Source organism: Scardinius erythrophthalmus (assembly GCF_964197995.2).
Source record: "Scardinius erythrophthalmus genome assembly, chromosome: 23".
Classification (NCBI taxonomy): domain Eukaryota; kingdom Metazoa; phylum Chordata; class Actinopteri; order Cypriniformes; family Leuciscidae; genus Scardinius; species Scardinius erythrophthalmus.
In genome coordinates this window covers 15,900,410-15,926,258 of record NC_138243.1, presented here as the reverse complement: position 1 = coordinate 15,926,258, position 25,849 = coordinate 15,900,410, and the positions used below count along the sequence as shown (strand labels likewise).

Sequence of the window (25,849 nt, the reverse complement as noted above, 5' to 3'; positions counted from 1 at the left end):
TAATAAAGTTCATCAAACTTATGGAATGATGGAATACTTCGGCCGTCTGCGTTCCGCAACAGTCTGAGGACCCAATTTTTGTGTCCATGCAGAAGGTGCGCGTACAACCCCACATGCACAAGGTGAATGTTGAGACAGAAGAGTCCAATAGGTGGTAATACGCAGTTGTGATGTATTGCGCAGTCGTCGAAGAAGAATGCGGGAAGATGCTGTTCCAAGAACTGTAAACAAATAAGCATATCATTCTCCATCGTTTTTGTTTTGCTTCTTCTAAACTTTGCATGAAATCTATCCTTCCAAACAAATTACCTGTAAATGACACTACTTAGTGCTGCCCTCTGACGTCTTGTAGAGAGTATAGAAAACGAATGTACTACGCATGCGTCAAACTCATCCATCCACGCTCATCCGTGGTTGACTATACTTTGAAATCTATGTGAGACGGAGCAGAACACAGACAATGAAGTATACCTGGGCTTTTAGTCCAGATTGTGCACTTCATTACATCTTAAACCAGGGGTCCACTGGCCACTACTGCCGTGCAAAGGCAAAAGACCGTAACTTCGTTTTTGGTCGAAAATGAGTTATTTATATTTTTGGCACATTCAAGACGTCCTTTATCATGTGAATAAGTATCTTGAATCAATTCCGTTGTTTTTTCGAGAAAATAATGAGTTGTCTTAACAGTAACTTCCAAAAGCCCATGAGAAACCAAGGCAGAACACCGTAACATCAGTTACCGCTCTTTGGCTTTGTTTTGGAACGCTCAAATTGAGTTACGGTGCTCTGCCTTTGTTTTGCAGCGCGTCAATATGAAGTTACTGTGCCGGTGTTCTATCAAATAATGCGACCTACCAGATTGTACGGTTATCAGTCCCTCTAACTTCTGATGTCCTCGGAGCTTTGTTCTGCACAAATGCGGTCAGAACATTTAGTATGATCTGAACCCGCGCTCCATCGACAAACGTGCGATATCAAACGCGAAGGATTATGCAGAGTTGACAGAAAAACGTTACACATTGCCGTATCAGATGAATACAACCAAGAATTAAAGCCCCGCCTCACTCAGTTCGGGTACTGGACCTGGTTGAAACACTCATGCATCTAGCTGGCAGAGTGCCAAAACTTCGCCGACACCTTCAGCCCCGCCCTAAACGCGGTCGAGCCAACGCTGGACTAATATATCTATGGAGGTATTTTGTCATGTCAAATGTATTAATAATGCCATCAGAATGCAACCAAAGCACAGGATAGCAATAAGTAGATGGCTATAAATAATTGTAAATCATACAAAATAAATGCCATGATCACTAGATTTTATACAGGTGTTACTATAATGATTTTGTTAATGGTGATCAGCAACCAAATATTGATAATGTGGAAGTTACTGCCTTTTGCCTTGGCATGACTTCTCACTTTTTGCTGACAATACAAAGGCAGAGTACAGTAACTTTAAAATAGTGGTCAAAAGTCAAGTTTGAGCTCAAGATTTTTTTATGTATATAATTTTCATTACTAAAACATCTATTTGCCAGATTTCCAGTGTCCTACCTATAATTAATTTGGCGGGACAGCTAAAAATCTTTAAAGCCATTTACTCAGTTCCACACTCTAGCGACTTAAGGTCTTTTGCCTTTGTAGGGCAGACTAGCCAGGCGATGTTTTTCATTGGGAGCCAGTTGAATAGTTTATATCAGGGGTGCCCAATCCTGTTCCTGGAGATCTACCTACCGGCAGAGTTAAGATCCAACCCTGATCCAACCCTGTCTGAAAATATCAAGTGCCCCTGAAGATCTTAATTAGCTGCTTTAGTTGTGTTTGAACAGGGGTGGAGCTGAACTCTGAAAGGTAGATCTCCAGGAACAGGATTGGCCACCCCTGGTTTATATAGTCATATAGAATAGATTGAATAATAATAAATAAATGAGACCCTGGACCACAAACCCAGTAATTTTTTTGAAATTGAGATTTATACATAATTTGAAAGCTGAATAAATAAGCTTTCCATTGATGTGTGGTCTGTTATGATATATGACAATATTTGGCCGAGATACAACTATTTGAAAATCTGAAATCTGAGGGTGCAAAAAAATGAAAGAAAATCGCCTTTGTTCATTTATGTTCGCGATTGTGCTGCATTCACTCACAAAAATAAATGTTTTATATATTTCCAGTAGGAAATTTACAAAAAATCTTCATGGAAGATGATATTTACTTAAAGGAGAACTCCGGTCAATTTTAACATTGAGCTCATTTTTTTGTAAATTTGGAGTGCTGTCAGTACAGAGAACAACGACAAAAATCGGTGTTGCCTACACCATGTTATCCTCTTTTTAAAATTTGCACCCTGTTGACTTCAATGGGGCAAGTTTTAAACCTGCTTTTAGCCTCTTAACATCCTTGATGTGTCATTACAAGTCCACAGCTAATGTGAGTGATTCCTTCAGAGTGATCACGGGTGAATCTGACTGCAGTAGATGTGAAAGATATATAATAAAAATGATGTTATTTCAGCCAGCGGACATACCTGTATTTACATCCTGTTTTCAGTCGAAGTCCATAGTAATCGATTGTCGAGTTCACGCGCGTGATCATAGGTAACTAAACCTATGCGTGTGAACTCGACAATCGATTACTATGGACTTCGACCGAAAACAGGATGTAAATACAGGTATTTGCGCTGGCTGAAATAACATCATTTTTATTAATATCTTTCACATCTACTGCAGTCAGATTCACCCGTGATCACTCTGAAGGAATCACTCACATTAGCTGTGCACTTGTAATGACACATCAAGGATGTTAAGAGGCTAAAAGCAGGTTTAAAACTTGCCCCATTGAAGTCAACAGGGTGCAAATTTTAAAAAGAGGATAACACGGTGTTGGCAACACCGATTTTTCTCGTTGTTCTCTGTACTGACAGCACTCCAAATTTACAAAAAAATGGGCTCAATGTTAAAATTGACCGGATTTCTCCTTTAACATCCTAATGATTTTTTGGCATAAATGAAAAATCGATAATTTTGACTCATACAATGTATTGGTTGGCTATTGCCAAAAATATACCCGTGCGACTTGTGACACTGGTTTTGTGATCCAGGGTCACAAATAAATAAATAAAACAGCCCTGATTGTTGTATACACAGTAGTTAAAGATGCATGGACATAGTTTAATTTCAAGTCACAAAGTAGACATTTCTAAAACTAGCTTGTTGTTGTCCCCATGCTACAGTTGTGAATTTACATTTGTGTTTTAGGCCTGTAATAAGACAGGAGGAAAAATATGTAAAAGAATATGTGGGAAAATATGTTAGGAATAATTGGCCACGGACCACTGAATTATTGAAAATGAATGCACACCTCGAGGTACTGTGGCCACGGTTGGAAAACAAAAAACACCTTAGAACATCTGTCAGGCCATTAGAATGAAGTATTCAACAGTGAAGTGATAAAATAACCTTACAAATATTTTATTTATACTGTGTAACGTGTGGCTTCTAGCGTGCACGACGATGAAGCAGGGAGAATTCTGAGAATATAAATCTTTATTCATCTAAACAAAACACGCAGGAGATCACAAGAGCAAATATACAATACTGTGGTACAACAATAAATTGTACATTAAGTCTTAGGCACGTTAGTATTTTCATTAAAAAAGGTTTCAAGCCAGTAATTTATATCTTTTGCTGTTAGTAGGAAATATCAGTTTACATTTCCAAACATTCCTTTTGTAATTAATTGTAATAATCCAGTGAGATTTTGGTAAGCACAAGGAGTCTGACAACAGTCGGTATGCTGCACAAGGAGATCTGATCTCACCATCAAGTCCATCTGAGATTACATGAAGAAACAGAAAAAAACTGAGACAGACTAAATCCAGAAGAACTGTGGCAATGTCTATGCAGACATTAATGAAAACCACACTTGGTGTCCGAGAACCGACAATGAGTAATTGAAACACTGGGCTTAAATACACAGGGCAAACAAAATAAACTTAATGAGAGACAGCTGGCAATAATGAGTAACTATATCAACAAAAGAGCACATAATGAGTAACCAAGGAGACAAAGAGAGAGAGAGAGAAAACAAGAACAAAGAAACAATTAAACCATAATCCTGACATACAGTGTTTTAGGAATAACCTTAATTCGGTTGAAATTGAAATTCGATGCCCTCACATGTCAGTGTCTAGTTTGAAACAATGAGCTCTAAAGTGTAATTTTTAGCATTTAGTGTTGACTGCATTTATTTATGAGATTATCTATACCTTATTTTAAAAGGAAATGACCTTTTTAATTTCCTTAAAAAGTTAGTTGTTCAAGTGCCTATTCCAAGATGTGCATGGGTGCTCCATTAGATTAAGGCAATTAAAATTTCATCAATACAAGACTTTTCACCAGTGTGCCCTGCGGCATTCTTTCTGATCTTAAAAATTAAATTAAAAAAAGAAATGCAACAGCCAATCCTTTTGTATATCAAACCTAATGAAGTCTATTTCAATTTGAGCGTTTGCGCGCACACACACACACACACACACACAAGCGACGCAAAATGGCTATGTGCGAGCTGTCTATGGCATTTAGATATTAGCTGCGCTGCCATACATCGTGTTTCGTTTGGCTCCGTTAGCTTTGTCTTAAGATGTTTGATTTTTGTAGTTCTCTGTACTTTTGTTTCAAATTCAGAAAGGCATCGCTTGCACCTACCTAATGATGCCTGCTGCCTACGCATGAAAGGATTGAAAAGGTTTATCCCTTTTTAATTTCCATGGGATGAGAAACATTTTCGAGCAAAACTCAAAGGGTACGACTAATTCACTTTGATAAAAACCATTCCTTCAGTCACTGTTCCGCCAATCTGACTCGAGGCTGTTTTGACTGACTGCAAAAGACACAGATACCATCTTTACGGCCATCACGAAGAGCGTCAATGGATAAAAACAGAACTCATCAAACATGTAATTAGACTGCAAACAACTCCAGACACAGTGTTAATTACAGAGTGAAGTCTACTGCAGGACAGCTGCTAATACACGCTGACGGCCAGCCAGTGCTAACAAAGCTGTCGTCTGAGATGAAATAAACACGTGTGTATTACAGCATCTGTTGCAGAAGGTTTACTCTTTCAGCCTTCAGGCTTTGTTTTTAACGTCTTTTCATGTCTTTTATAGGGATACAATGGTGCTGTTTCAAGAGTAGAAGGGAAAACATTGTACTTGATTGTTCAGTAAACATTTGTAAGGAATTTAGTATAAATTTGGGTTTGCAGCACATTGCCAGATATTAAAAAATGTTTGCAAAAATCATGTCCTGCAAAAAAAAAAAAAAAAAAAAAAACATAATTACTACTCAGTTTAACCAAATACAATTTCACACATGAAGCCAGTTAAAAAGAAGTATTACTTTTTTCCAGTAAATGGTTCACATCCACTTCTGCACCAAATGTGATGTCATTAGCAGAAAATCTAATCTAATGGTACAGTTAGATTGAACTGGATTAAGAAATTATTCATATTATTAAATTAAATAATCATAATATTTGTATTAATTATAATATATTATAACAATTACAATATCATAATATTGCTAATAATATTACAAATATTTTAAAATAATGTAAAATAATACTATTAATTAATTAAAATATGAATAACAATAAGTGTTGTTATTGTTAAACTATTAGCTTTCTTTAATTGAAATACAGCTGACATAAAATAAATAAAATAAAAAAACTAACTTCAACTAAAACAAAAATGTTGCCTAGGAAACTAAGATGAAGTACTAAAATGACTAAAACTGAAATTAAAACAAATTAAAGCTAAAATGAAATTATACTAAATTATACTTACTAAAATGCTGATGATTGTTATTATTAATATTTTATGATTTAAAAATATATATATTATGGATTTCTGCTGAGAAATATGAAGTTAAATCCTTGTTTATCAAGTCTAAAACTGGCATTTGTTCTAGATCTTTAGACATGGTATGCTTTGGATGCCTGTGTGGAAACTTTCTTAATGGAAACCTTCATACAAAAACATTTTGCGTTTGGTTTCGGACACAGAGTGTATCAGATCAGGGGACGTCACGGCCGTTTACGGACCCACAGAAGTGAGGCATGCATCTTCTGATTGGATTTTCATGGAAATAAGGGTGAGAGGGTCATCCTTCGGGCTATTTTCGATGGGCCGTGTCAAATCCACAAGGATAGTCGAAGGAGATGGAGTCGACACAGTTATCATTTACAATCACCTTCAAAAGACGCAAACACCCGGGGAGAACAATGCTCAGCACTTCAAAACAAAACAACTTTTACCCGAAGCATTAGACACTTCAGTCTCAAGCACTCGGAATTTATGCATGATGAAGAGATGCAAAGGAAATAGAGAGAGGAGATTGTTAGAGAGAATTGACAGAGGTAAGGGGTGGATGAGACAGGCTCATTTACACCACAGAGACGCCAACAATTGCAGCAGGCCACAGATGAAAGACTTTAAAGAAGAATCAATATATTACTGCCACTCTACCAATCCCTCATCAGTATCAAAAATAATTGGGTCTGAACAAACATCGAAAGAAAGAAAAAACAACAACATCAAAGCCTTCAAACAACAGTCCACAAAATAACAGATTAACAAATAAAACAGAATAAATAAATAAATTATTCATAATACCAAGCTTTGAAACTGTACCATCTATTGTCCTTTTATTCCATCACTAAATGGTCCTGATTATATCTAACCAAACATGCACACTCGGGTCAAGTTGCGAGGTGAGCTACGAAAATAAGAAAAATATCATCAAATTGAATTCAAACATTCAAAACCACCATGCCTTTTCAACAGAATAATTAAACTCAAAAATCAAAGATGGATAAATGAAGAAATTCTAAATTAGCTGTGATGCACGTTAATTGAAAGCAAGATTAGAATAGACAGGCTGTTGTTTTTGAGTTTCTTCCAAGAAACCATTGATTAGTTTGTCTGAATAAATTGTCTGCACATTGTTGTTATATATACACTTATTAAGTTTCAGAGTATAATGCCATTAGATTATTTGAAAACCATCTGTGTTATTTCAAGATAAATTCAACAGTACTGTGAGAATGAGAGATGAGAAGTTTTAACGCTCTTGTTCTTTTATTATGTGCGTTTTCTTTATGCTTTGTGGCGTGCAGTTTCCTAGGTTTCATGATATTTTCTCTCCTTTTGCACAAGAATAAATCCCAGGCTTAATATGTGATGGCTGAGAGTACTACCAAGAAATTACACAGGAAAAATGATGTTACTGGAAGTAAAAAAAAATAATAATAAAAAAGTAAGATTACACACATAAAAACATTTGGGAAACCATTATAACAAAGCAGTCAAAGACTAAACACAAAACTAATTATTCAACTAAAATATTTTTCAATTAAAATGTAGAACTTGACTACATTTTAAGTCAGTAGCTTAAGGTCATTGTTGTTGTTGTTAAGTTAACTAAAGCTAAAATTAAAAATATTAAAAACCGGGCGGTTCTTTGCCTCCAAGTGTAGTGAAAACGATGTTTAATGTTCGCAAACCTTGTTTAATGCATGGATTATTCCTTACATAATTTAAGTTGTTCCTTATATATATAATCTTATATATATAAGATTTATAGTTAATTGATTTGTACCATTGATCTGGTAAAATATGAGTACAACATAAATTGTAATTTAAACACAGTAGCTTGATTGTATTCATTTGAATTATGAATAGTTTGTACCTTTACAAGCTACAGTAGCAAAGTAACTTTGCCTTAAAGGGATAGTTCACTTTGAAATTAATTTTTGATATGTTTTAGCTTACCTCAAGGGCATCCAAGATGTAGGTGTCTTTGTTTCCGCAGTAGTTTCAATTTTGATATTTTTAGGTCAAACCGTTCTTGTCTGTCAGTCATAATGCAGGTCGATGGTCACGGTCTCAAAACACAAGCACAGAGTCCAAATTAAAACAATTCCCCATCGTCCAAATGAAACAATTCCCCATCATAAGTACACATTGATGGCCTAAGACACGAAACGAGCGGTTTGTGTGAGAAAACGAACAGTATTTATATCATTGTTATCTCTTGAAAACAGCACACGTCCAAATGATCTGACGGCGCGGGCGGGTATAGATATATACATAGATGTCGCCTTGGCTACTGCAGTTCATTGGAACGAAACCGTAGCCAAGCGACATCTAGTGTATATATCTATACCCGCCCGTGGGCGGGTATAGATGTATACACTAGATGTCGCCTTCGCTACTGCAGTTCATTGGAACGAAACCGTAGCCAAGGCGACATCTATGTATATATCTATACCCGCCCTCGCCGTCAGATCATTTGGACGTGTGCTGTTTTCAAGAGATAACAACGATATAAATATTGTTCGTTTTCTCACACAAACCGCTCGTTTCGTGTCTTAGGCCATCAATGTGTACTTATGATGGGGAATTGTTTCATTTGGACGATGGGGAATTGTTTTAATTTGGACTCTGTGCTTGTGTTTTGAGACAGTGACCATTGACCTGCATTATATGACTGACAGACAAGAACGGTTTGACCTAAAAATATCAAAATTGAAACTACTAAAGACACCTACATCTTGGATGCCCTTGAGGTAAGCTAAAACATATCAAAAATTAATTTCAAAGTGAACTATCCCTTTAAAATACCCTAAAAGATTCTGTCTCTCAAATACCATTAAACATTCTTTTAATCATGATAAAGAGCAATGTGCTCAACTTGAACAATGACCAGTACCTATTTGATTTTGGTAGAACTGATATTCCATCCCATACCAAGCAATGTAAAAACATTAAAATACTGCCAGCGGCGACAAACAGAGAAGCAGAGGGAACAAAAGGCATGCGGCCAGAATCAAAAACCAAGATATGACCAAAAATCAATGTTCATTCGCAGATGTAACCGCCAGACAGGACTATCATTTTGGTGGGTGAGGCATGACTCTTCAGATTCAAACAACAATGATGTGAAATCCCATTACAGAAGATGGCAACGGAGGGCAGCACTGAGACCTCTAATGGATCAGCGCTGAGAGGTGGTGTAAAGAAAGCTTGTCATCTCTGAGATGAGGAGAGGGGAGAAGAAAGACGAGGGACGGGGAGAGATTTCTTAAGGTTCTTATTGTGAGTAAGGAGACACGGATTGTTGAATTACCAAAAAGAGCTTATCTGCAAACCGTGTAGTACCGCATGTGAGGCGTGCCACACCTGCTTAATAATCAACGGGATTCATAGGTGAACGGCTGTGATGGTACAAGGAAACACCAGAGTTCCTCTTATACGTCTTAAGATGCCATTAAGATCCATTTGTGTTCCATTACATGTGAATGCTTCTGGAAAACTCAGGGACTGTTTGATATTCACAAATGAGAACTTAATGAACAGGAGAAGAGTCAGGAATGTGAGCAGAATATATTAAGCATGCATATTTCTTAGCATTGGTTCACCTCGAGTAATTGAAGAGTCGACTGCCCCAGAGTGAGTGGTTCCCTCTGGAGCCTCCGTGAAAGAAGCAGGAGTCGGTCCCGTCGAAGTAGTTCAGCCCATCTTCTGTGTTGCTGGAGGCGTGACTGTGGACCACGTCCAGCAGAACCGTGATGCCCATGGAGTGTGCGGTATCAACCAGATGCTTCAGATCATCAGGAATACCAAAGCGGCTGTGGGAAAAGACAAGAGAATGCGTGGTTTGTAGAGCGAATTGGTTAGATGTTTGGTAGGTTGATGTTATGAGGTGGTGTAAGCTAATAAGTTGTAAGTTGATAAATATCTTAAATGGTAAGTAAAAGGTTAAAAGCTCATAAGGGTCGAACCAGAAATCATGTCCTTGAGCAAAACACTTAGTTTGCCAAAGTAGTTACTCTAGTTTACTCCACAGGACTGTCGTGACTGTCGAATACGTTGCTTGAAATAAAAAGGTCAACTGAATACATAATTAGCAGCTAACTATAAAATGATACTATCCGCATGCTATGACATTCAACTTGGATGGCATATCTTAGAATTAATATAACTGGAGAGGAGATGCATTTCAGCAATAAGGACTGCCCAATGGGCATTCGCGGGACAGTTGTCGCAATTGCAGCGTTGCCACGAAAGCCTGTGATGTGGACAAAGTCCTCAGGCCGGACCCAGCATGAGGACGTGATGCTGAGGCAGAATGAATCTCTCCATGACCTTGATTTTGTAGTTGCACAACTTTGTTGAGTGTACTGTAACATGCCTTTTATTTAGAGTTTTCTTTGACTGGGCTTTTGCATTTGGGCTACTGTATTTTTACAGTATGCAAGTGCTGAATATACAGACATTCAATACCATACAATATGTAATACTTGCAGCGCATACAGTATCAAATTTATCATTTTTACTGTAAGTTAAGATTACTATACTTTTTTATGTAATTGCAAAATGTGTCTACTGTGTTTACAACATACTTGTTGCCTGTAACTGCATGCTTTAGATGCTGTGTTCTCCATTTTTTGATGTAGAATCTAATGAATGATCTGTAGTGCTTATACTTTGTCTGGCTGTGTGTATGATCTGAAAGCATTATTTGATTTTGAGCACAGATAAAATGGTTTTGACGCAATTGTTTGAATTTGCCAGAAGATTCAGATGTTCTCTGAATGTAGTTTGAAGATTTGGTTTTGTATTTAAGGTTTTGAGAAAGTGGGTGATGGTCTATGAGTAATGATTACCTCAAAATGTAGATCTGTATGCAGGTGCGAGGTACTTTATACTAATGAAATACATACTGCTCTCTCGCTTGTGCCAGCAATTACCCCTCCACACGTTCCTGTTAGGAAACCAGAATTATTCAATTTCCATTTCCAAGAATTAAGGTGGTAGAGGCCAGTAACACCAGGAGAGAGCTATCATTAGCGTTCCCATTCGGCTCAGTGGCAATCAGCCCTGGTAGTACCCTTACTGAACAAACATATATGGGAATATACTGCACAATATAATGCGATATATTACATAATACATTTCAATATATGGAAAACTAATGTTTATATTTTTCTATATACTGCAATATATGCATTGACAATGTATGACTATAATAAGGTAAGTATTCATATATAAAACGGTTAGTTACAGTCCTTAATTCTGATGGCGGTCAATGGCTGTGTTTTATTCACGATAAAACACGGCTATGACCGCTTCACCCAATGTATCACTACACAACACCCCTAGCAACCACTCTTAGCAACATAAACAAATGTTCTCATTGTGAGAGATCGAGTGTACCTGAATTTACAGTATAGCATTTTCCTTCAGGTCAGTCGAATATTCGTAATGAAAAAATCTGTTTCAATGTCCGTTGCTATATCTTGTCCTTTTAACAGTTAAGGGGGTTTCCCGTGCCCTAGTCTCGCGTAGCCAGACCTTCAGACTGACGGCTGAACGTTCCGTGGGCGTGACGTCTGAGGCTGAAGCCTGTTTTATGCTTCTGCGTCAACTCGACGGCGTAGCTACGCCGTCACTCCTACGGCGTCGTGGCCGTTTTATAGTTCTGCGTCGGGTTGCGTTGCATCGCGGTGCATTTCACCGCCAGAACGCTAGGGGGGTGTGGGGTTCGCGAATCTCTTTGCTAGTTTGTTTTGGTTCAGTGCGCCAGTTCCGCTTGTTCATTTCCGATGGCGAGCGAAAGAAAGAGAGAGTGTTGTTGCAGCTGGAGCTAATCGACGTTGAACAACAATGTTCCAGCGTCTTTCAAAGCTATATGTGTGTGTATCAGCCAGAGAGCTTAACGAAATTATACTGCAGTAATAAAAATAACCATATAAGAATGAATATTCTCCTCACAGAGCGTGTTCCTCATCTAACGTTATATTTCGGATTCACAGTGCGTGTTCCGCGATCCATGATAAACATCATAGAAGCCTTATATGTATTTTAACAAATGATTTTATTGCAAATGTTTAATCGCAGGAGAAAAAGAAGTCTCCACATGGAACTGTGCCATGGCAGGATAATGTAGTGTCCCGTGGCAGACTTTGGTTAATAACTGTATATCCATGATGTAACCATGAACATTGTATTGTAAATTAACAACAATCTTTTTTTGCAAAACAAACGTTGATTTATTTATTGATTGATTAAAAAAGATAAATGAATATGTAAATATATACATATATATTAACACAATAAAAAATAATAAAAAAAAAAACATTTTATCACCCATACATATGCATATATTTTTGTGGGTTTTATACAAGAATTGAGCAGTATAAAAATCAAATTTTAGATAGCAGAAATAATATATTTGTGTGGTCAAAATATCTCACCTTGTGTATAATTCTAACTGCTCGTTTTTGGAGTAGTGAACTTTTATAATTATTGCCCCAAATTTCTATACAATAAGTAAGAACATAGAAGAATAAGAGAATAAGAACAAAGGGCAAAGTTTTAAGTACAATTAAAAATATAAATAACTTTAGTATATAAAAAATATATAAAAAAACCTGATCCATCGTTGAACACAAACAGTGCAGTGTTCACTTTAAAAATGTCGCTATAGCGGGAGGGGGAAACCGGAAAAGCTACACTTCGGAAATAATGTATAATCTGACCAATCACAGCCCTTGGGGTCTGCGTCGCCTCGACGCGTAGTTACAATTTTTTGGAGGTGCGCGTCGAGCTACGGCGGAGGGGTTGGAGAGGGGTTCGCGTCAACGCAGAGGGGTCCGCGGAGGTACGGCTTCGACTCGACGCAGAAGCATAAAACAGGCTTGAGACTACCCGTGCCCTGACACGCGTCTTTTGTCAGTTACGTCTTGCTTTTCCGTGTTCACTGACTGACTCACTCATAAAGACAGTCTTTGGCGCCATCTAATGGCAAAATAATGTAACTTCTGTTGCTGTTCACGGTCAGGGACTATTTCTTCCAGCGGAAGGAATGCTTTTAGTGATTTTACTTCATAAAAATTGCATTGATACATATTTTTTGGCTTTAACATTTGTATTGTGTGGTAACCGTTTTATAAAATCAATAAGGTACTCGAGGCTAGTGCTGTATCGCGAATAAGTCCCTTAAGGGGTGCAGCCCTTCAGCCATGACTTATTCACGATACAGCACAGCCTCTCGTACCTTATAGCTTGCATATAAAATATGTATAAATGAAGACAAAAATAGCATTACATTTAATATTCACAAAGTTTTATCCTTTATTGTGTACATATATTGCACATGTTCCCATTTAAAATGTGAATGTATGTGAATATATACACATTAACGGAATGAGTTACAACAGATTTCTAGTTCCCAGCATGCTTTGCTTCTGACTGTTAAAGGAGAGCAAATGTTAAAAATAAAGGTTATTTAATGTGTTTTGCTCAATATTAATATAGGCGTGATCTGTTAGAGTTTAATGTTCCATTACTTTGGAATGTGTGAGTTTTTGAGGGCCGAAAAACCATTAAGACTATAATTACTATTTTTAAAAGTACTGACTGTGCACTTCTCAGCCATCTACAAGATATAAAGTGTGTGGATTCGGATCCAAGGGTAAATCACAAAACAAATACCCACTATAAACTCCAAGCATCTCCAGCTCTATATCTACTCCGTTGGGTTAAAAGACATCAGGGCAAAGAACAAGTAAAGTGAGAAGAGAGCTAATGATATTCCAAGTCACCTCCCTCGCCCGCTCTCTCCACCCAGCAGAAAGAGGAATAGGTCTTAAATGTGCATGAGTGATCAATCATGAGTGAAATTACTCTGTATACATTGCACTTTATCTGGACTGGTCCACCAGTGCCGGCCGCCTCAGCCAGCCAAAGCCAAATAAAGATTCCCAATGACTCTGTCATATCTTATTAGGTTGAGGGAGTTGCTAACTCCCCACATTCAAAGATGCAATTTTCTTTCATGAGAGTTTATTTATTTTGGAGACCCAATTCTGTTTTTTACTATTGTTATTTATCAGGGCTTTCTTCTATTTGGGGATTAGCGGCAAATGTGTTTACAGTAAGATTACTGCCCTTGACAGAGGACCTCATCCTGATTTAAAGACTGGAATTACTGCTGCACAGGCTGAGAGACAACGCCACCAAACCCTGAGCTCTAAAGGAAAATGAAAAGCATTTAGATACTGTCACATGCTCAGTCTCCCAGGCCTTGTAGATATAACATTAATAAATAAAATGTGACCAGGGCAGAACATGCTAATGTGTTTTGGCGAAGGAGAAGTGCATGTTCTTGGCACATCCGGAACAACCAGATCTGAAGTCCCGAGGTGAAAATAATTTCCTTCGGGACGTAGGTGTTAACCTTAATTCTTAAAAATACAATCCATAACTGCCCTAGCGACTTTGAGGCTGTTAGTTGTCCGACAGCTTCAAGAGGGAATTGTAAATGTATCCTGTACAGCAGTGGCCGTATTTTATTCTATCTTGCATAATTTTGATCATGTTCTGGCATCAAGTGACAGATGAATTTGCAATTTTACGACTATTGGTGTCGACGACAAATGATATGGGAATATTTCTCCTCCTTTTGAAGAGTTGACAAGCCTATTTATGATATTATCCATAGCATTGGTCAGAACAAATCAATGACCCACGAGTTAAGACGGCCTGCTATATGGTGACTACACTTTTTTTTTTTTAACACAAGCTCTAATTTGGTGGTCTTTACTTGTGACAAAATTTTTTTTAAAATGTATTAGCACCTTAAAGGGATAGTTCACCCAAAAATGAAAATTCTGTCAGTAATTACTCACCCTCATGTTGTTCCAACCCCGCAAGACCTTCGTTCATCTTCGGAACACAAATTAAGATATTTTTGATTAAAGGTCCCGTTCTACGTGATCCCATGTTTCAAACTTTAGTTAGTGTGTAATGTTGTTGTTAGAGTATAAATAATATCTGTAAAATTATAAAGCTCAAAGTTCAATGCCAAGCGAGATATTTTATTTAACAGAAGTTGACTACATAAAACGGCTCGATTGGACTACACCCCTCTACTTCCTTCATTAGTGACATCACCAGAACCGTGTTTAGACTAACCTCCGCCCACAGGAATGCTCCCTCAACTCTACTGGCTACTTGCGCACTTCTTATAACTTAGGCTACTGTGTTTACTCAGCTCTTACGTGATTTTCTGAAGTAAAACTGACGCTTCATCTTTTGTGTGATGTATAATAAACTTTATTAAACTCATCAGTACATGTTTGATCATCATTCGGACCTGGTCCGAAACAGCAGACTTGTAGGCTGTTAATAAATAATGGATACATACAAGCAGATGACAAATACGTTATAATGACCGTAATTAAACTACTAAACCATACCTGTTTCATCTCTATACAGCACTCTGACTCTGTAGGCATTATTGTCCGACTCGAAATGAACACCGTTACTGAGAGTTTCTGATATTATCATCATTCCGTGAGATGAATTTGTCCTGACAGACTGAGCGCGAGCTCATGAAGCTCCGCCCCCTGTGTCGTCCAGCAGCAGCTTATTTGCATTTAAAGGGCACACACTGAAACAGGTCGTTTTTCTGAGCCCCAAAAAATGTCAATTTAAACATGCTGTAAAAAATGATCTGTTGGGTATTTTGAGCTCAAACTTCACATACACACTCTGGGGACATTAGAGACTTATTTTACATCTTGTGAAAAGGGGCATATAACGGGACCTTTAAATCTGAGCGCTGTCTCACTCCTCACGTTAACAAGTGAGTTAACGTAGTGTTTTTGCGCAGCGCGTCAGTGTTGCACGTCACCACGTAGGCTCACTATTGGCCGACGCTGGTCATGTGTGTGACGCGCTGCGCAAAAACACTACGTTAACTCACTCGAGGCCCAGAGAGAAGGAAATGAATAGTGGAATAAAGTCGTTATTGTTGTTTTGTTTTTAGCGCACAAAAAGTATTCTTGTCGCTTGATAAACTTAAGATTAAGCCACTGTGGTCACTTGGACTATATTAACAATCTCTTTAATAACTTTTCTGGGCCAGCAAGTTTCAGTCCCTCAGAAGTCTATGGAGGAGTGAGACAGCTCTCAGATTTAATCAAAAATATCTTAATTTGTGTTCCGAAGATGAACAAAGGTCTTACGGGGTTGGAACAACATGAGGGTGAGTAATTACTGACAGAATTTTCATTTTTGGGTGAACTATCCCTTTAACACAAATAATGCATTGTTTATCAGACCACTTAGCAGAAACATGATAAATGCACTAGCCTATATTTAAATTATACTTAAGGATATACATCCAGACTACTTAATTTTCTCAGCACAGATGACTATGTAAAAAAAAAAAAATCTGGTTCTGAAATAATCCTGTAGCTCAAACATTTCAGCATGGTACTAGCAACCCCAATTTCATGCATGGGTTCGATATCCAGGAAATGCATGACCTGAAAAAAATATATACCTTGACTGCAATGTAACTCACTTTTTTATTCGCCTTATGTATAAATGTAAACGTACCTGGAAGCTGCAAAGAAGTTAGTGACCTGATAGCCAAAACTTGCATAGTAGGCATGTTCCATGATCGCCATGAGCTGGACACAGTTGTATCCTGAGATGAAAGAAAAAACATTTTAATTCAATTTAAGAGTCAAAAGACCTTCAAGAAGATCTTCAAAGTGATACACATCAAGGCGTAAATCTAAGTTGTTATCTTAACAGTATGGATTAATTTTAAGTACTGTGATGTCCACACTGGAAAATGTAAATGAATTAAAACATAATTAAAAATGAGTGAAACCAAAGCATAGGTTTAAATGTCACCTCCAGCATAATCCAAATCTTTAATGGCAAAATGACAGCATGATAAATTACAATTAAGCTGATATTTTTCATGAAAAGAATTTGAGAACAGTGTTACACTTTCTGTGAATAATAAGCTTGTAATAAAAATGATAATCTCTAGATTTTGATAAAGAACTTCAAAGAAGTTTTGAAACTTCCATTGGTTTCAGGTAGAGTTCTCCTTAAGGATCTGATTCCCAGTCTATTTCTCCATCCCATAGTCCTGGAGCTCAGAATCACTGCTGAGAAGCTCCTGTATTCTACAACCTGTAACAACCAAACAAGTGGAAAACTCACTCTCGCACACCAGGACCTGAAAGAGAACTGACAGTGGACTGACTTTCTGCTACTGACAACAGCTCAACACCACACGTCCTCTGATATTAAATGAATGGAAATGCTTTAAGAGTAAATGTGATAAATTGACCATTGCTGTTGGTATTTTGATAGATATTTAAAACTAAATGTTGATTTGACAGAACTAATGAGTTGTTGTTGTGTCATTCCTCATATATGTGTGTTGACTATAGTGCAATTAGTCGTATACAGAGAACTAAAGACAATAGGTTATAACAAGTTATTCTTTTGACATTTTTACGAGTTGTTTTATGAAAACAATACCGCAAGGGCAATTTCCAGGATCCAATAACATCAAATCAAACTGCTATGAGTCCAGGCAAACTTGTTAGAGGAGAGGAGTAATAAGTATGACTAAAGCATTCGTCATAGCTGAGAATCATGTACATAGATTTAAATCCTATGCAGGTGCTTTGAGCGCCGTCTGTGATCTTTTAACTCAACATTTCCACAGTGTTTGAAACTTGAGTGCATCACCAAAATATAAATATTTAATATTTCATGATGTATGTTTTGAGGTCGGCAGCCTACATATTGTTTTTTAAGAAATCAATGCTTTTATTTTGCAAGAACATGTTAAAAATTGATCAGGAGTAAAGACATTTACTGTTACAAAAGATTTATATTTCAAAGAAATGCTGTTCTTTTGAACTTTCTATTCATCAAAGAACCCTGAAAAAATATACATCAGAATTTCCACAAAAATATTAAGCAGCACAACTGTTTTCAACGTTGATAATAATGAAAACGTTTTTTGAGCAGCAAATCAACATATGGTTTCTGAAGGATCATGTGACACTGAAGACTGGAGTAATAATGTTGAAAATTCTGCTTTGCCACCACAGGAACCAATACAATTTTAGAATATATTAAAATAGAAAACAGATATTTTAAATTGTAACAATATTTTATAATATTACTGTTTTACTGTATTTATGATCAAATAAATGTAGCCTTGGTTGGCATGAAAACATAAAAAAAAGAATTGTACCAACCCCAGACTTTTGAACGGTAGTGTATTAATATAGTTTACGCAAAATATACATCAAAAAAGCAGTTTTTAGGTTTAGTAAAAATGACAGTGTGAATCCTAAGCGAACCAGGACTAAATAATTATTATTTTTTTGGTCCGGACAAAAATACCAACCGAACTACAAGTGTGAACAATGATGGTTGGTAAATTACAAAAGTTCCATTCTATGTTTAAAAATACAAGTGATCATAACGAACACCATTTTTGAGATAGAGATGTGTTGTCAATTGTGTATCTTGCAGTGGTTATGACTGTACCTCAGTCATCTAAGAGACTAACCATTGTTTTCTCTCTCCCAGCATAGTGGTACATGCAGTAAGTTAGACTTGCTGCCTTCTGCATCTGTGAAATTTGTGTTTAGCTCCTTTTGTTTGTCAATCAACTTTTTCGCTACACTTTTTCATGTAAATGTTGATTAAAATCGCAGAACAAAGGATGCTTTTGTGCCCAGCTTGTCTGACTCAATCCTCCTCCGTCACAAAATCTGTTATCAATGGATTCAAACTTCAGACCTGTCAAGCAACATTTTATCATGCAGTACACAACAAAAAAATCCTGATATCTCAAGGGCAGGCCATACTTAATCTATAATAATATAACAACCTTCTTTTTTTTTCAAATAGAAATGTTCCTTTCAATGCATTTCTTTAGAAATTCTCTGCCATTTTATTAGAGAAATAAATTCTCAAATTCAGACTTCAAAGGATTATGATTATTGTGCTTGTGACATTAAACTTTTATATTAGAAGTTCATTTCAAAATGTACTAGAATAATTCCTTCAATGGATTAATTATGAAGGGGAAAAATAAGAAGGGCATCACCAATTCTAAAACTAGTTCCAAACTGCTCTTCCATTAGGAGCCAAAGTGCAGCTTTGCTTTTGTTGCCTTTTGGAGGGTTGAGGAGCACATTAACTGAGGCACAGAACCCTGAGAGCGCTGATCATGAGAGAGAGCAGTCAAAGGCAGCACAATGACTCACTATTTTAACACCCATTTAAGGGGTGAAAAATAATTTTACGCTAACTAACTCTGCTTCCAAACAGATTTGCTCCAGGCAAAGGTTAACGCTTCAGCCCTCGAGAAAACAAACAACAGAAGGTGATGTTTTATGGATCAGACCAATGCAATGAACACTAATGTTTAAGGTACGTTCTGTAATCCCCACAGCAAAAAAAAAAAAAAAAAAAACTAATTTGGAACCTTCTGACAAAGTAATTGTAGGCTGGCTTCCTCTCAGGCTTCCACGTCAAAAGCTCTGTAAGGAAACAATCATGGGAAACGGCTCTCTGTGCAGTAATGGAATCACTCGAGGCGGCAGCTGTTCTCACATCTGCTAACTAAACTTAACAGTTCCGCTTGCGACAGTTAGCATGATATTCCATGTGGAACTGCTTGTCGCATGCACTCTTTTGCTTCATTTGTGTCGCAATATACTATGGTCGTTTTTGGTTGCATCTTGAGCTATTTTCTTTTGTTTTCTTAAAGGATGCAAGGAAGGTAGAGTATTCGGAAAACAAATTTGACAAAATATGAGATCAAAATAAGAGTATCCATAATAATAAATGAAAAAAATGTGTTTAAAATGCATGTGCCAAGTTCTTAGAAATAAATTCTGTGTATTCAAGTTGGTTTCATTTGATTTTAAAAGCATTTATACCATTTACAAGAAAAGATAAAACTGAATGATGGTTGTAGCACATGACATTTAGGGCTGCATGATATTGGGAAAAAACTGACATTGCAATATTTAGTTTTCTGCGTTATTTATTGCGATATCAAAAAACTATTTCACCAGATGATTTGAATAGCTCTATTTGTAAAGAATTAATCATTCTAGGGTGATTGGGGTAGTTTTGTGGGATACTGCATCTGCATAGAAAATAATAAACAAATTACAAGCATATAAAAACAAAGATACAAATGAAATAAGAAGTGCTTTATGTTTTTCAGGTAAATGTAACTGTATTCAAGTACAGACATTGAATAATCAAATGTAAAATAACACTGCATAGTCTTCACTGTATAAATTAAATATAATTAACTTAATTAAAACAATGTGTCTTTGTTAAAGGAGAACTCATTGAGCTAATTTTTTTGTAAATTTGGAGTGCTGTCAATACAGAGAACAACGACAAAAATCGGTGTTGCCTACACCGTGTTATCCTCTTTTAAAAATTTGCACCCTATTGACTTCAATGGGGCCAGTTTTAAACCTGCTTTTAGCCTCTTAACATCCTTGATGTGTCATTACAAGTGCACAGCCAATGTGAGTGATTCCTTCAGAGTGAACACGGTGAATCTGACTGCAGTAGATGTGAAAGATATTAATAAAAATTATGTTATTTCAGCCAGCGCACATACCTGTATTTTCTTCCTGTTTTCGGTCGAAGTCCATAGTAATCGACTGCCGAGTTCACGCGCGTGATCATAGGTAACTAAACTGAACTAAACTCAGATTCACCCGTGTTCACTCTGAAGGAATCACTCACATTGGCTGTGCACTTGTAATGACACATCAAGGATGTTAAGAGGCTAAAAGCAGGTTTAAAACTTGCCCCATTGAAGTCAACAGGGTGCAAATTTTAAAAAGAGGATAACACGGTGTAGGCAACACACCGTTTTTTGTCGTTGTTCTCTGTATTGACAGCACTCCAAATTTACAAAAAAATGAGCTCAATGTTAAAATTGTTCTCCTTTAAAGCCTCAAGAGTGATTTTCTCTTTTGTTGTTTGATTAACATTGGCAGTGACAAACAGCTGTGGGTATATTAGGCTGCTGTCGCTTTAAGACACATGCACGGATCCAATATAATGATTTGCATCCGTTTTCAATTGTTTCCAATGCATAACCGACTGTGTTTACGAGGATACTCGCCGAGACAGGTATTTTGACTTAATTTTGCATGCACGTGTCTGTTCAAGCTCAAAGGAAGAGAAAGAGACCTGAACTGATCAACTACAATCCCTATACTTGACATTGCACATTCTGCGATGAGACAATTAATAATACACACTACTTTTAATCAGGATTTTAATAAGAATTAATGGCTTTTATTCTTTATTACAATATAAGGACAGTTATATATATTTAGAAATTAAAAACATGGTCATAAGTGGTGTATTCAAGTCTCTGTATGCATGAATTGTCAAGTTAATAGAGGGTCATGCCACTGACCCTCATGTTTCTGAAGTAACACTGTCCAACAGCTTTTTGTTATATTCCTTTGCTTCCAGCTAGTGTAGTGATAAATAAAGAATAAGATAAACACAATCATGCTATATAACAGAATCTAAACATGCTCATTTTGTCAGCTAACTGTACTACTTTCAAATCGGTTGTTGTAAAATCACCTCGTTCATAGGAATTCTTTGATCAACAGTATGTTTTTTTTTTTTTCTTAAAGACCAAAGGATCCATTTCTTCTGGCCCGGGATCTCAGGGTTAGCGATTGGACCTCAGAGAGGGGTGTGTTCCACTCTACTTGGCTTGTATCATTTTGACGTTTGTGTTTTGTTAGTGTTTCTGTAGATTTCATCACTCACCAAGATCCTTAATGCGAGGAAGCACATCTCGGGTGAAGTTTTTGTACGAGGCAATCTTTTCCTCAGGCGAACCGATGCCCACATGGGCCTCGTAGATACGAAGACTGCTGGGCCGTGGGGGTCTGGGGTGCTGGAACTGGGAGCGAGAAAGAAGAAAGGTTAGACTGAGAGGAAAGGTCCAGATATCAATCCACCATTCTTCAATGAGCTTTGATGAGAAATTTTGCTAGAAGGTTCTGCTGAGCATCAGGGTTACCTCAAAGATCCTGATGCAACACAACACAACACAAATATTTGACTTCATTGAATGCTTGCAACAATACAGGTTTTCAGTCTAAGACTAAAGTTTGGAGCTTGAAAATGTGGAAAATGCAACCTACAGCAAACAATTTCTGTAATGTCTATTCAATTTTTGACTTCCACAACAATAATAATGTAATGTACTGTAAAACTTTTGATTCATATATAATATAAAATTTCTCTTTGAATAATCTTAATTTGGAAGGATTTTCTCAGCAAAATATATGCGATTAATCCGATTAATGTATCACCATATTATTTAATATTTTAACTTTAGAAAAAAAAAAGTTTATATAAAAAAAATATGGTAGTTTTTGAATGCAATATAATTTAAATATAATATTGGTTTTACTATGGCAATCTTTCGGTTTTATTGCGAGACGTAACAGAAGCAATTACATACAAAGACACATAGAAGTGAAATGCAAGAAAGTAAGATAAACCAATTTTATCTCACTGAAAATGGTGCCATTTCCAGAAAGCAAAAAAGATATATTTCCTGCCTTTAATCATGCAGCAACTACTATAACTGTCAGATGACATTGTGTCACCAATTCATCTCCTCTGAAAAACTTGATTATGTGCACGATGGCATTGACCACAGTCGCTGTATGAATGTCTGATGCCATGAATAGATATCAAAGGAAAGTCTGTCTCATTGTCATGGTGGAAGAACCGCCCAATATCAAAGCCGTTTGCAAATGGTTCTTCAGTGAAACGAAGACATCAAGAGGGCGAAAGCAATTGTTGAGTAGCCTCCGATTAAATTGGTTGTTTAATGTGGCGGGCCACTTAAGAGGAGGCGGTTTTGAGTGTCATTACCAACACGGAAGAGGGGTCGGCATAAGAGCGGGGTGCTTCAGAGATGCTAATGGCTACCGATGATAAATGGTTGAGAGCCACGGGAAGGCCACATGCTCGCCTGAACAACATCACGGTCCTGCAAACATTCCCTCCCGCTTTGACTTTTCTTCTTAACTACCTCCACCCTTAAACAAACAGTGGTTTTTGAAAAAGATTATAATTAACAGGTATTTCTTCAACCATGGGCTCTTTTGGCCCAGTATTCTTTCAGAAAAACACTACTTGATTTGTCTACAATGAAAAGTAGCAATTATAAATAATCAGTATTTTAAGAAAATGGAAAGAAAAATCCTTTCTTGGAGAGAAAGGAGCAAGTGTGGTGAAACTGGTTACTCTTGGTTCTTGGAAGCAGCTATCAGTTGATGATGACCTGTGTGACGTACGGTTCTCCACTGAACCTCTGCAGGGTAAAACCTGACTCTAATAGGTTAAACCATGCCAGAGTCCATCACTCAACCCTCTTCACTGACAGCCTAAAGCATCTGTCCAAATCCATAACACCAGAAACCTCTGAGAGCGTGTGCTTGTGTGTAATGGAAAAAGGGTAAATAAAAAAATCTATCAATATTTGTACTTAAAGTAGTATTTATTGTACCTTTTTGTTATGTCTGGTTTTCAAACCCTTGTGAGGGTAAAATTGGTTTATCACACTTCTTTTTAGTGCTGAAACTTAAATGGGATCCAAAAAACTAACTTTCGCAGATTTTTTGACTGAAACTCAAGAAGATGGAGAAACAGTGAATGTTCAATTTGAAGTAAACTTCGAGTCTAAATTTCATAAGTTCTCGTGCATTTTATATTTTGGTGTTTAACTATGTATAATAAAGATTTTCAGACTCAACTCTTTGCTGGTTTTCAAAGTGGTAAATTTTAGCAAATTGCATGGAAACAAGTTGCAGTTAATGCCAAGTTTAGGTTTACAACCAGATCCTCTGAGAGCGTGTGCTTGTGTGTGATGGAAAAAAAGGTAAATCACAAAATCTATCATTATTTGTACTTAGTTAAAGTAGTATTTATTGCTATTTGTACCTTTTTGTTATGTCTGGTTTTCAAACCCTTGTGAGGGTAAAATTGGTTTATCGCACTTCTTTTCAGTGCTGAAACTCTCTTGTAAATGGGATCCAAAAAACTAACAACCGTAAACATCCTTTCACAGATTTTTTGAAACCAGGGTTAGGTGCTTCTACATTAAAGTTGACCCCTACAATAATGTATACAGCCTTTCCAAAACACATCTATGTTTCAAAACTTTGCATACACATTCATAACCCTAAATGAGAAAAACTTAAGTTTAAGAAATATACTGTATAGTTTATCAACATTTTTACAAAGTTTGAAAATCCAATGCAGTCCAAATTGACCCCAACAAAATAAGAGGGTGATAAAGTGTCTTAAAAAATTATTCAGAATAATTATATTGTGTATATTCTACAATATATTTTACATCAAATCTAGGGTGTACACTCACCTGGTATGGTTGTGGAGGGTCCCAGTGGGTCCAGTCATATGTGACTGAATCCAGCATTTTTGTGACATATTTGGCCCAAGGAGAGATCCGAAACAGATATTCCCCTGTTTTAGTCAGGACCACAAGCTACAGAGAGAAATGACAAATTTGACACCTTGAAATAAATTGTATTCTTCAAGGTTGATTTTCGATGCAAAATAGAGGCATATACATCAACATAAAAGAGATATGTTTTTATTACACAACTTTTTAAAAGTTTAGGTTCAGTACAACATTTTATTTTGAAAGAAATTACTACTTTTATTCAGCAAGGATGCACTGAATTAACCAAAAGTGGAAGTAAAAAGTCTAAAGATATTTATAATAAAAAAAAAACATGTATCATGGTTTCATCATTGATAAAAAATAATAAATGTTTCTTGAGCACTAAATCAGCACAATGATTTCTGAAGGATCATGTGATACTGAAGACTGTAATAATGAAGACTCAATATAATAATATTTCACAATTGTACATATTTTTACTATATTAAAAAAAAAAATTAAATGCTGTATATTATGCAAAACACATTTTCCAGGCAATTCAATCTGGTGTTCCTGTGTGTTGCAATGAAAAACACAGTTTAGTATGTTTTTTTTTTTTCACAGAAATTGTCCCCACAAACCATGTTTATGTTGTAGTACCTATGTCATTATACACTTTGTTTCCTCATAAACCATATATACAAGAACACACACACACCAGGTGGACAGGTGTTTGTTGATGAGAGCTGACAGAGAAGAAGAGAAGAGCAGAAGAAAACAAAGAACTTTAAGAAGTCCATCATTGCCTTCAATCTCTCAGGGGGGCAGCTTGGATATTGTCACAGATCGATAGCCACTCTGGAGAGACATTGGGGCGGGACGGAACATCCTTAAACCGCTCTGATCGGCTCTGCACAGACTATTACCAAGCTAAGAACACACCATCGCTTTACTAACAGCAGAAATAACACTGTGACTTTGAGAAAGAGTGACAGAGAAAGATAAAGAAAGAGAGACAAAAGAAGAAAATGTCAAAAAGGGAGTCTTAGATAATTGCAAAGGTAATCTAAAATGTACAATTAAATATATAATATTTGTCTATATATCCAATACTGAGAAATAACACTAAACCAGAATACAAATATTCTGACCAATAATGTAATTTTTTGCCCATTTAAAAACTTAATAGAATAAAATATTGACTTGAAAACACTACCTACATGTGAAACAATATCTACAAATGAGAAAAGCCACTGTAACCATGGAAACATGATAGTCTCCTCAGTAGTGAGGTTTTGCAGGCTGCAGAGACTAGCTAGGTCAGTTATTACTATCTATCTAGAATGGGTTAATTTGGGATGTCGTATCTTGTAGTGTAAATTAGTAGTGTTTTTAGCATTAAAATAGGTTACATTCGAACAACTATCTTCAAAATGTTAATGCGATAAGTAGCTCATTAA

General features: G+C 36.6%; 1 protein-coding gene across 1 annotated transcript in view; it reads right to left on the bottom strand.

The window, feature by feature from the left end:
• The window catches only part of gbe1a (glucan (1,4-alpha-), branching enzyme 1a), a gene marked incomplete at both ends in the record, with an annotated part of 163,175 nt that overhangs the window by 99,970 nt on the left and 37,356 nt on the right, over positions 1–25,849 (bottom strand). The window contains 4 exons of the mRNA XM_081353888.1: positions 9,484–9,693; positions 16,475–16,565; positions 21,734–21,869; positions 24,366–24,491. Of these exons, the coding sequence (XP_081210014.1) occupies positions 9,484–9,693; positions 16,475–16,565; positions 21,734–21,869; positions 24,366–24,491 (563 nt within the window). The remainder of the gene's footprint in view (positions 1–9,483; positions 9,694–16,474; positions 16,566–21,733; positions 21,870–24,365; positions 24,492–25,849) is intronic.